The following is a 13453-nucleotide window of genomic DNA, read 5'->3' as shown; positions in this document are numbered from 1 at the left end:
TAAATGTGTCACCTTTGTTTGTACTACTTAATTAATGGGATTTTGCAATTTCTACTATATTCCATGAAACGTATATTCAATGCATTTCAATAAAAATTACACACCCATGACAAGTCATAGTACGATAATAGTCATTTGGTGCTATAGTAACGCAATATGTTTATGACTCCGTCACAGGTTTCAGCCCAATTTACAACAAAAACTCATTAAGTCGTCGTTCGCAGGCTTCCGGTACCTGATAAATGTAATTGAACGTATCGTCTATGGTCAAACCGGATTTAACGGAAGTTTAAATGAAGCTCAAAGTGCAATGAAACATTTTTGGACGCACACTTACATGTCAATCATTTGTTATTGTGTATAAACTTGTGTTGTATGCTCCCCAACATTTATACGGGGGTGGTTGGGTCAAAAAGAAATTCCCTTGTCCGTCATTAGTTACGTCCGTCCGTTCGTAGGTCTAATTTATTTGCCGTGCGTGGCTCGAAAAGTATTGCTGCCAGAGAAATGATACTTTACAAACATAAAACAGCATGAGGACTTGCGCCCCCGGGTATTCTGTTCATTTTTTTTTTGGGGGGGGGGGGGGGTGGGGGGGGGGGTGTTACATCACAGACGTTATTAAGTTTTTAGGAAAGCCAAATGATTTTTTTTAAATCGCGTGTTACTTAAAAACATGATGCCTTTTTGATGGAGTAAACTTTCCAAAGATACTAAACAGCATTATGTGAACTTGCAAGTCTGGTATAGTTAATGAGGTATGAGTGCTGGGACACACGCTCGGTCCTCACATAATGTAGCCTCAGGTGCGGAAGTCCTCACATAATGTAGCCTCAGGTGCGGAAGTCCTCACATAATGTAGCCTCAGGTGCGGAAGTCCTCACATAATGTAGCCTCAGGTGCGGAAGGACCTCAACACCTATGAAACACACACTGTAGCTGGACTTGATTATTGCTAAGAGTAACATCGTTGCTTTATTTACAACCAGTTTATTTTAATTTTGTAAATATCTATAAAAAAATAAATATTGGTTGACATGTCAAATAATAGCATATACAGTTTACCAGTTTTAAAAATATTCGGCGTTTTTGAAAAAGAAATCAACGCTTTCCATGTCTGCTTTTGTTCAAAACATATTTATTACAATCCATCTAAAATGTATAACAATTCAAAATTTCGACACTTAAATACATTTCAGTCCTATATAGCCATATTTGATTTTGGCGACTATCTGTACTTTGGACGAGAATCTTGGACTTTTGCTGAAATATTGGATTGTTGATTGTCATCTTGGATGTCTTACGCAAAACTTTAGATACACCATCTTGGTCATGTCGTGGAAATCAAAACACTTCTTACGCACATTGAACCACTAACGTAGATAAAAAACATTATCAATTTTCCACACTTATAATATTGCACAGTGGTTGAGCATTAGTATTAACATAAAATTATTATGCATCAAATTACATTCAAAATCACGTATATAGTTTTCAAGATTGTTTTCCCGCATGGACACATCTTGTATCCTTAATTCTTCATTAAAATTACAGTTTGCTAAAATAATTAATAGATTCACACATTTTAAACTATGTCTTCAAAATTTTCGTAATTTCAAAATGTAAATTTTCGTTTGATATATTTGCGAAATGTTCGTGTTCATTTAGTTTTGCAGATAATAGATTTAAATATTTCTATGAGAATGTTAACATGAACAATGTGTGGATGGGCAATACCCTAATGCGCAATTCGCACAACACCACTCTTTCATACCAGCAACATTAAATGGCGGCACTGGTTCGCATGCGCAAACGTAAGTCACGCTCGTACACGAGCAGTGACTCGACGGACAGTATCCGGCGGCGCAGTTGATTGCACACCAATCGTCCATTGCAATGTCGCCAAACCATGCTCCTATTGCTTTACAAGGCGAATTTCTTTCGGATGTTGTAGTTGATGAGGGGGACATTGTTGTTTTTCTTGTTGTCGATGATGAGGAAGCCGACGATGACGAGATTGATGATGTCGTTGTTGAAGTAAATGATGGTGGTTTTGCTGTGGTCGTTGGGGTATCAGTGGTTATTTTGAGTATTGTTGTTGTCTGTGTTCCTTCTGCTTTTGTTGTCGTCTGTGTTCCTTCTGTTGGTTTTGTTGTCTGTGTTCCTTCTGTAGGTGTTGTTGTCTGTGTTCCTTCTGTTGGTGTTGTTGTTGTCGTTGAAGACGATATTGTCGAGCTGGTGGGTGTTCCGGTCGATGATGAAGATGAATCTGATTCTGTTGTTTTCGTAGAAGCGGCGAAAGTGGTTGTCACATGTGGTGCTGTTGTTGCTTCTTGTGTTGTTGATGCCGTTGTCGGACTGCTTTCCGTATTGATGATTCTTATATCTGCACAGTTCCAGAAGTTCTCCTGGCCCGGCCCGCACCCCACACAGCAAGTACCGGTAGTGCTATCGCAGCCCCAACTGTTCCCTGCAATAAAACAAAATAATGCATGTTGTGTTGCTGTTTGTCTTGCTTTGTTTTACATAATATATCTGTGAAGACCAATTCGTAAGAATATGCGTAACCTTTTCGTGACACTTTTGGTGTGTTTGAATCTGTCATGCATCATTGTTACCAGTCTACCTTTCACACTTCTTGTCAAACAGTAAACAATTGCATGTCATATATGTATGTTTATCAAATGTTGCCAGACCGCCAAATTAATTACAATTAACAGGACTGATCAAGCCGCGACTCAGTTTTATGTCCAACATCATCAGGTTTAACTTTGTGTCATGTTATCTTCGCTAAACCTATACTATTATTAAACATGAATTGGGTTTTATTTCATTATAAGTAATATAATATCTTTAAAAACAATACAAAATATGAATTCGGTTCCATTCGAATATATTGTTAATGTTAAAAATACTAGATAGCATAAAATGTGCGTGGGTTTAAATATATATAACGCAAACATCATCACGGAACAGGGGGAAAATTCAAAATAAATGTTATTCATACCAGTGTTGTATATCCACTGCAATACGCAATTCTCGCATGAGACGTCATCTGGTAAATTTAACCCGACCTTGAATTCGCCGGTTCCTGTGATCTGATTGGCGTCTAGATCGTATCGGGTGGTACCTTTGTGGTTCGTGAGTAGGTATTGATTAAGACACTCTTGCGTCACTTTCGTGCGTGAATTAGGCAAAGGGCACACCCTGGAATTGAAAACCTCAAGTGACCAAAATTGCAAAAAAAGTGTTAAACAATTAAACAACTGAACATGTTCACGTTTCAAAGGTTGACTTAACTTTCATTGTAATAATAGTCAAGTCATAATTGCCAAATGTTTTTATAATGCTTGTATTCTGAAATCCCCACTATGCTTTTTAAAAAGATCGTGAGTTCGAGTCCCACTTGCACCGTAGATGGATACATATAAGTGCCTGCGTATTCCGTTAATATAGCAGTATTAAGAGAATATGTATGATTTAAAACAGATCCATAAAATAATCGCTATACCGATTTAACCAACAATCATTAATATGGGATATCAATGACGTCTTAACAAACCATGTGTTTATGATCGATTTAGGCGTCTAATATGTTTATTAACAACAGTTTTTAAAAGTTGTTATCCTATTCCCATTATCAATTTCGACTGAAAACAATATATGAAAAGTCCAACTATCTGGAGAAGTGTATCGTTTTGCATAGGAAAAAAGTGTTCAGCTACGAAGCATCTAGATCTGGATGTCATTCATACGGTGGCATAGAGGTGACATTCACTCCTCTTTTTTTAATTGCACTCCTCTTTTTTCTATCTCGTGGCCACGACATAGTAACTCGTGGCCACGAGTTAGCTATGTCGTGGCCACGAGATAGAAAAAAGAGGAGTGTAAAACTATATAAAAGAAGAGTGCAAGTGAAAAAGAGCGATGCAGTAAATAAAGGAAGGGTGCATTAAACAAAAGAGGAGAGAATTTCGAGATCTAGAGATCCCGACTTCGCTAACTCGTGGCCACGAGTTAGTCAGCCAATAAAAGTGTTCCATATGGTCGTTCATGTTGATCTTTATAAAAAGGGAAGTAAGCATCAACAAAAGAGGAGAGAATTTTAGTTATCTCGAGATCCCGACTTAGCTCAGCCAATCAAATTGTTCCATATGGTCGTCCTTGGTGATCTTTATACAAAGGGAAGTAATCATCACATTAAAAGCCCGCTTTGGCCATCTATATATACGCGTACAGAATACTTACACATGTTACACACAATTTGATTGGCTGACTAACTCGTGGCCACGAGTTAGCTACGTCGGGATTTCGGGATCTCGAAATTCTCCCTTCTTTTGTTTAATGCACCCCTTCTTTATTTACTGCACCGCTCTTTTTTTAATTGCACTTCTCTTTTATTAAGTTTTGCACTCCTCTTTTTTCTATCTCGTGGCCACGACATAGCTAACTCGTGGCCACGAGTTACTAAGTCGTGGCCACGAGAGAGAAAAAAGAGGAATGCAAATTAAAAAAAGAGGAGTGAATGTAACCTCTATGCCACCGTACATTCACTTGTGATGACTGTGCTTAACGTTATTCTACGGGGAAGATAATTCCTGCGAAGACATTGACAAGTTTAAACATTAAGTAATTCAATGGAAATAGCGTATAGGCTAATAACCTGAACTCCCACCACCCTTTGTGATTGGCTGTTAGCTTGACGGTGGCCGTAATATTGGCGCCTTTGACGTAACTTCCGGTTATTGTTCCGGTCACGTATTTTCCCGTGAGATCTTCGTTTTCTTTTACTTGATTGGCGTAGTTGTCACCGCAGACACCACATCGTCCCCCGTTTTGATTCCATTGTACCTGAAATATTGCAATAATTGACAATCGTCTTAAAGACATGTTTTGTTTGCATATTTCCTGATGAAAACTATTTATATTGGAAAATATCATGTTGTTGTGGTAAAAAACATGTTTAAGTTCTTAACGTTCATAGATACTATATCTGAAATATTTCGATATGTATGAGGTAAAATTCGAACATTTGTGTCCTGTAATTTGCATCATGGGATACATTTTACACGATGCCAAGATATGTTTGTCACATTTCTACGGTATTCCGTTTTTATCACTCGTTCTTCCTCACTTTTGACCTATCGATTAAAAGCGCGTGAACAAGAGAATACGATACGCGGCGAAATAACGATCTGAAATCAAGCAATTGACATTAAAATATCGCATTTTAATCACATCGTGTTTTCTTGTTCCGCCTTTATCTATCAAAAAGATTGAAAAATCGAAAACGGTCACGTGTAAGATGCTTCGTGATCTCCTTTAAGTGCGCATACGCATGTTCATTATCCATTCAATTAGACATAAACATAATACAAATAAAATAGTTTTCAGTAAAATATGCTTCATTATTCTGAAATATAGTGCCCGTTTAAAATTCATTGAATTACTTTCGGTTTGCAGGGTTGGATAAAAGGTCAAAAAAAAAATTAACAACGAGTCAGAAAAACGTATATGAATTACGGTCTAGGAGTTTGTAAATTGCTATATCAACGCGCTCCGTTCGTGGCGCAAGTAGGTCTCGTGTTATCTATATGTTTGAAGATTTCGAGAAAACAGACGTTCTTAAGTGTGCGTTTTCTTCTGGTATGTGATTTGATTTCTTGCCAACAGTCAGTATGTGCGGTCAGCGTATTAATCAAGATTCTGGAGTCTTCCAAGATAGTGACTCGTAATTTCCAGCTGGAGCTTTCGATAATTTTTTTTTGCTGCCCCTTTGGGATTCGAACATTCAATGGCCTTGATTAAAAAGTTATCGCCTTACCCTCCCTACAATTATGTAACACTATTTTTTTTTTAGTTTATGTAAGCGAATTTGATATATATTAAAATAAAAACGATAGAAACACTCCAAATTATTCCATCGTTTTGCGTTTTTTTAACACTATAATTGTATAATTTTCATTTGATGATAACTTTAACAAAGATGTTTGTCAGTACCCGTCTTAGTCTCTAGTTTCATTCTTTTTCTTATTGAACATTGTTCATCTGTTGTTGTTGTTGTTTTTCATCTCAGTGCCAAAATATGAAAACTTTAGCATGCGTTTAGCATGCACTCTAATGCGACATAAAACTTGACATGCGATTGATTGTATTAAGACATCAACGTAGGTAGCGAATATCGCTTTATTCAGAGCCTGATTAGCGATGTCATTTGAAAATTAAATTAAGTTCATTTAATATTTTTTTGCTTTTAGGTTATTTATACATGCAGATAAAACTTAAACAAATTAAGCATTTTGAAACCTATCTCATCCAACCGAAGAAAATTATTCAACATGGGCATCAACTATGATATGTTATAAAGGGGCCTTTTCACGTTTCGGTAAATTGACAAAATTAAAAAAAGTTGTTTTAGATTCGCAAATTTTCGTTTTGTTTGTGATATTTGTGAGGAAACAGTAATACTGAACGTTTACCATGCTCTAAAAAAACCATTATATGCATCTTTTGACGATTTAAAAACCTGAAAATTATAAAGCGTTGCAGCGCGAATCGATTGAATAATTTGGAGAGTTCTGTTGTTGTCGTTATATTTTGTGAAATAACGAGGATTACTTATATAAAGTATAAAATACATCCTTCACTGTATGAGCACGGATGGCCGAGTGGTCTAAATGTTAGACTTTTACTCCAGGAATCCAGGGGTCAGTAGTTCGAGCCCTTTTGAGGGTTACTTTTTTTTATAACTTTTATTCTATATTTTTTACTGGAGCTTTTTAGATCGAATGTTTACATTTATCAATATAAAGCATTTGATGACAAACTTTAATAAATGCCAAAATATGTGAAAAGGCCCCTTTAACGATTAAAAATAAGCGTCAGTAGTTATTAATTCAACACACGTTAAAATGGCATCACTTCTAATGCAATTAAATGACATATATTCCACTGAAAAACATTTAGTTTGTACAAAAACATTAAAATGTGTGTACGTTTGAAAGAGTGTATGGTGTTTGGGGCTTTATAACGATATACTTACTGATATTGCTTTATGGCCACATTTTAAATTAAGCTTTTTCAATGTTAAACGAAGTACAACTTAAAACGTACCGATCCAAGGTAAATCATTAAAATGATGAGAAACATTTCAATTTCGACAAATATTTGTCAGCCTATGTTTGTCGATATCAGGTTATGAATCACTTTTGTGATGCGTGGCTATCTATGCCCCAATACTTTAATATAAACACTTTCGAAACCAAACTTTGTTTCTGGCCAAAAAATGATAACATGATCAATCAAAGATTGTGTAACTAAAGTGAGAACTTTTTTCACTTTGTTACACTCTGTGTATATAATTTCTATATACATATTTGTCACAGTACACAAATCTTCATTTTCGTTAAATTTTTGTAGAAAGTACAAATCTTTGTTCTTTTGTACATTTTATAAAAAATATATAAAATGTTATAATATAAATTATGATATACTAAAAATATTTAACGAGTGAATTCTTACCCCGGCACCGCCACAAAACTGTTCATTATCATTGTAGTTTATCGGAACTTTGTATCCAAATCTCCACGCGGACGACCTTTGCGGGGGGGTCCCACAGCATCCCGTGACCATCCACCTTTGAAATCGTCGCCATGGCAACCAATGTCGCAAATATTGATGTCACAAAACTCATTTTTATAATTTCTAACTGTTTGGTTACTAAGCGCAAAATACACACAGCCCTGGCTTGTGTTCAAACTTTCTTTAAATTTCTCCCTACCAGATTTTTTTCTAGTATCTTGTCTATGTAAGAAGTGAGTACCCTGCTTAAAGATTTAAATACTTCAAAATAATTGTATTTTATTAGTCTCAAATTCGTACTTTTCTCTCAGAAATCGCACACTTCTGGATTTCCTTTAGATCTGTCCATACGCTAAAACGTTTCTATCACTTCTGTATAGTTTAAGTATCGGGAATACCACACATATTTCACGCGCAGGTTAAATCATTCACATGTGTTCGACAACGATTCTATCGTTCAATCAGCAGTCTGCAATATAATTTTACGGTTAACAATCACTCTTATTTATACCTGTGGGTAAAAGTTTAAACCTAAATAACCCCTATATGCTCAATCAACCAAGGATTGACTCTGTAGACGTAGTAGATAAAAATATGTATTCAAGCTTTAAATACCCGTATAAAATACATCAGCTCGCATTGTATTTTTATCGCATCGACGCATAAATTGTTTATCACGAGTACTTTGTTTTGGTAATTTTTAAATACGTGCCAAAATCGTGACGCACTAAAGCAAACATGTCTCATGCTAAGTAATCTTTAACGTCACTGTTTTATTACTGATTTAATAGACAGTACCAAAATGACTAAAATGACTGACGCTATAAACAAACCCGGATTTGACTATGTCGGTTAATGGGATTTAATGTACACGTTTATAAAACGGCTTTGGTAGTAATTTAAAAAGATCCGAAACGGAATCTTAGGTGAAATTTAAATTTGTTTGTTAGGTATTTAGTTTGTTCAAAGATATATATACTAACTAAATGTGAATTTGTTCGATCTAAAGTTTTAATTTTTAGACATCCCGATTTTTTCTATGATTTCTGGTTACAAAATGACAAGTAATCACACTCGTCGCAGTTATATGTTGAAAACAATATAATGTGACATAGCATCGGTTTATACGGAATTTTATTCAAATAATTAAGATGTTCCCTAAGTATTTATGGATTTGTTTCAAAACAAATATGCCTCGTTTTTTATAAACGCTCAATAAAAGATTTAATTTAAAATCGCAAAATACATTTTTTTTCCTCACATACAATTGAATAGGTTTACTCGGTCAGTGAACATGATTCGAATAATATTACCCAATATCAATATAATCTGTAGTGTAAAGCTATTTGTATTGCAAAGACGTGTGCGAAGCAAACCACAATATGACGAAGTACTTAAATACCAATTGAAATAAGTGTATTTATGTAAGATTGTATTTAATGAAAAAAAAACCAGACTATTCTGGCGTGAATTTCATATTTTAAATATACATGTATAGCCAGTACTATATTACCTTCAATAGTGTTTAAAACTTGATCGTGGTAGTGGTTTTATTGTTGACGATGATAAAATGTGTTGGTGTTGGTGTAAATGTTGGTAGCTATTGTGGTATTGTGGTTAATTGTGATTGTTGATGGTGAAAGTGGCGGTGATGGTTGTGACTGGTATTTAGGTCAAGTAATTTTTTTGTATGATGTGGATGATGGCGGTGGTGGTGATGGTTGTGGTGATGTGGGTGATGGTGATAGTGGTGACTGTTGTGGTAAAGGGGTGATTGTTGTTGTTGTGGTGGTGGTGGTGATGATGGTGATGGTTGTGGTACTGTGGATGATGGTGGTGATTGTGGTTATGGTGGTTATGGTGGTTTTGGTGATGGTATTGGTGATGTGGGTGATGGTGATAGTGGTGATGGCTGTGGTGAAGGGGTGATTGTTGTTGTGATGGTGATGGGGCTGTTGGTGGTAATTAGGTGATGGGGTGATGTTCGTGGCGGTGGGATGCTGGTGGAGGTGTTGTTGTTGGTGGTGGTTGTGACGATGTTTTAGGTGGCGGTGATGGTGTTGCTTATGATGGTGGTGGAATAACGGCCTTCTCGCGACGTCAATGTGTTACTATCTATAGTAACGATATATAAAATACCTGTGATAATTGCTATATATATATATGTTTATTAACAGAACAGAACATACATTTTATTCAGACTTATACATAAGTACATCGTCTTAATACATGTAGTATAAAAGTAAATATGTCACGTTTTCATTATATTTAAGTTCAAACAAATGGAAAAAATACACAAAACATAAAATGAATACAAATGAAAAAATGAATATAGTAAATTTTCTAAACATTATGACAGAAAGATTTGTAGGTGATACCGGTTATATAGTATTATTGATAAATGAATTGCGAATTACAAATGTTTCTTATATATATTTACACGACTTGACAAGTTCGTTTTTATCGGATGAAGTCAGTAATTGGTGATACTTAAACACAGATGGATTAATATATACATAGCTTTTAAGGTACTTTTGTCGTAAGACATTATAACATGAACAAATACAAACGAAGTGAAACTCATCTTCAATATCTCTACTATTGCAACATATGTACAGTATCTTTCGTTGCGAGGAATATCATTACGGCCAGGAATATCATTACGGCCATATCTCCCAGTTTGAATTCTCAGTGGGTGAACCGAAATTCTTAACTTAACAAATTAAATACGCAAACTCCTTGGTAACAAATCCAAATAAGGTTCGTATACTATTGTAGGTTTAAAAACTCTATACATGTCTAATACAGGACTATTACTTAATGTACAATACCATTCTTGTTCAAATGTATCTATAAGTCGATTTCTAAACTGGCATATAAAATAAGTTTTACATACAGAGCTAGGGTTATTAAAACATATCCATAACCATAATCGTTTAACAACTGTTTAATATGTGAGACCCAATTGATGTGTCATTTATGGCACTCTTTAACATTCATATCATACACAGTACGGAGAAAAATATTATCACTCATCCTAATTTTAAACCAATATTTTAACATTCTTATAAAATGATTAATGTAAAGTGGGTATCGACCCAACTCTCCATAAACAAATGCGTTACAACTGTTGAGTCTTACTTGTAGCATTCGTTTACAGAACTTTAAATGGATACGTTCTATTTCTTTAGACTTTGTAAAACCCCATATTTCGGAGGCATAGTTAAGAATAGAACCAACAAATGCATTAAATAACTGGCAAAGTATTTTAGGTTTAAGATCATACATTTACACTTGTATAGCAAAGTATCCATAGCCATAAGGGCTTTACCTACTAAATGTTCTTGGTTCAATTTGAAACTACCTGTATAATTTATTACAGTACCTAAATAATTAAAGTTATCAACTGTTTCGATGTTTTGGCCATCGTATGTCCATGCCTCATTTTGGCGTCAACGGCACCTCTTACGGAAAACCATAATTTTAGTTTTTGTAGTGTTTACTTTAAGGCCCCAAGTATTACAATACACAAGCAGATTATCCAAATGGGTTTGGGCTTCTTCAGGATTTTTACCCAATATGGCCATATCATCGGCGAAAAGGAGTAATATATAAGTAAAACATCGTCAATAGTTAAACCAGGCTCTGTATTTTGTTGTATAAACATTTCTAGGTCCTCTACAAACAGAGAAAAGAGCAAAGGGGATATGACCTCCCCTTGGCGTAGATCAACCGAGTAGCGGAATTAGTCAGAATAAGTAAAACATGACTTAACACACGATTTAACATGTTCATACATATTGCAATATTTTACCTCGGATGCCAGTTTTATACAATTTTAACCACAATGCATTTCTATATATACTATCAAAACATTTCATCATGTCTACATAAATTACATAAAGCCTTTTATTGTCATTAATATATTTTTGTACAATAGACATTACTATGTATATAGCATCGATTGTTGAATAACCCTTACGAAATCCAAATTGTGCAAATAGTTTTGAGAAACAGCTTACTAGTGTAATTCCTCTGTAATTATTAATAACGTTTACAGAGCCCTGTTTGTGTAATGGAATTATAATTCCATGTGTCCATTTTTCAGGGAAAACCCCCGATTGTAGTATACAATTAAAAATATCACATTAATGGTTACACAATATATCGCTACATTTTATTAAATATTTGTTTAATATAAAGTCAACACCCGCTGACTTATTTCTCATAAGTTTTTTAATTGCACATATAACTTCATCAACACTAATAGGCTGGTCCAACTCTGGGAACACTACATTTTCATCACTAAAATTATAGCTGGAACAAAATTGCTCTGCCTCAGTATTATTGCAATTAAAAGTACTGTTGCTAAGGTTTTCAAAAAATAATTTAAAATCTTCAAATGAAATGTTATGACTGGTTAGTTTATTCTTTGATTTGAAAATTTTTCAAAAATCGCGAGTTTTCAATATCAGACATTTTTGTATGGTATGCACATCCCTTCTTTTTCCGTATTAAATCTTTATATAGTTTCTTATCATGAAAAAGCCTTCATCTACTAGCATCTGATTTATTCAAATTAAAACACGTTCAGGCATCAATATATAAACGACGGGCAGACTCACAATCACTATCGAACCAGTCAGCATCAGTTAAACTACCATATTCTTCGAACATGTACTTCGGTTTATTACTAAACGTATATGTATGGGAAAATAATGGGTCCGCTACACTGCGGATAGTATCAGTAAACTCATTTATGGCAATATTTACTGTTAATATTTTTATGCGTATAAAAGTATGTTAAGTTTTTTTTCCAGCACTTATGTAATATGCAATAATAATGATAATTGGGATATGTTTTATTTGCTATTATTTATAATATTATTATTATTATTAGTTTTATTATTATTATTATTACTATTATTATTATTAGTAATATTATTATTATTATTATTATTATTATTGTTGTTACTTATTCGAGTTTTATCATTGTTTTTAAAGTAACATCATATTTACAAAAGGAAGTATGCATATTTTAACAATAGCTATTATCATATAATAAATATGTGTTAGTTTTTGTAAGTAAAATTACTTACAAAAACACGTTCAACATGTGTGATAAGTTACTCTTACAATACAGTAGAATAGTAGAAGATTATTGTATGAATTTTTTTTTTTCATCAACCTGAGAACAAGTCATTTTAATGTCAAAATTGTCGTAACAAATTAAATTTAAATAAATGTGGTTAAGACCCTTTTAGTGACAATCTGCGTGTTAAGGACGTAATATTATTTGTTTAATAATAATTTTACAATAGCCATTCAGTTTTCTCAAAATACCACCATCATTCGTTAACTGTGAAATACAGTCGTTCAAAATACATGTCATGGTGAATCTTCATATACTAAAAATAAACAAATGCAGAATATATTGTAGGTAATAAAATAAGATAAAATATAGAACAAAATAATGAACCGTATAAACTCTGTCGTAAACAGGGTAGAAAGTCGCATCGGATTTCATGACGCATCAGGTCCACTTATACTAGCAGTGTAAAAATTGGTTAAAGATGCCTCAAACCATGTAACCTTACTCATTACAAGGCCATATAAACTGCTATTTTGGGTAGGGCTCTATTAGATCTATTTTATAAAAAGTAGTTTCAAGTCCTTACGTTCTCTATTTTTTTAAATCATGACAAACAGTAGAACCAACATTAAGATCAATTTTTTATTGTTGAACAGAATTAAAGAGCTAGCTCTTAAGGAACGGGTAACAGAAAAACATTCCTTTTTACGCAAAAACATGATAATTTCACACCCACATATTTGGAATCAAATTTCACGAGTCGTGTTAAAGACACCGTGA

At 34.1% G+C, this 13453-nt stretch overlaps 1 protein-coding gene across 1 annotated transcript; it reads right to left on the bottom strand.

The window, feature by feature from the left end:
* Positions 1–970: 970 nt before the first annotated feature.
* On the bottom strand, positions 971–8024 carry LOC127833895 (putative protein TPRXL). The gene is made up of 4 exons (XM_052359407.1): positions 7522–8024; positions 4664–4851; positions 3008–3207; positions 971–2470 (listed from the first exon to the last, which is right to left on the bottom strand). Exons 1-4 carry the CDS (start codon positions 7630–7632, stop codon positions 1707–1709), a joined length of 1263 nt encoding a protein of 420 aa, XP_052215367.1. The 5' UTR covers positions 7633–8024; the 3' UTR covers positions 971–1706.
* Positions 8025–13453: the final 5429 nt, after the last annotated feature.

The sequence above is a fragment of the Dreissena polymorpha genome, chromosome 6, assembly GCF_020536995.1.
Source record: "Dreissena polymorpha isolate Duluth1 chromosome 6, UMN_Dpol_1.0, whole genome shotgun sequence".
NCBI classification, from domain to species: Eukaryota; Metazoa; Mollusca; class Bivalvia; order Myida; family Dreissenidae; genus Dreissena; species Dreissena polymorpha.
This window is presented reverse-complemented; position numbering and strand designations above follow the sequence as displayed.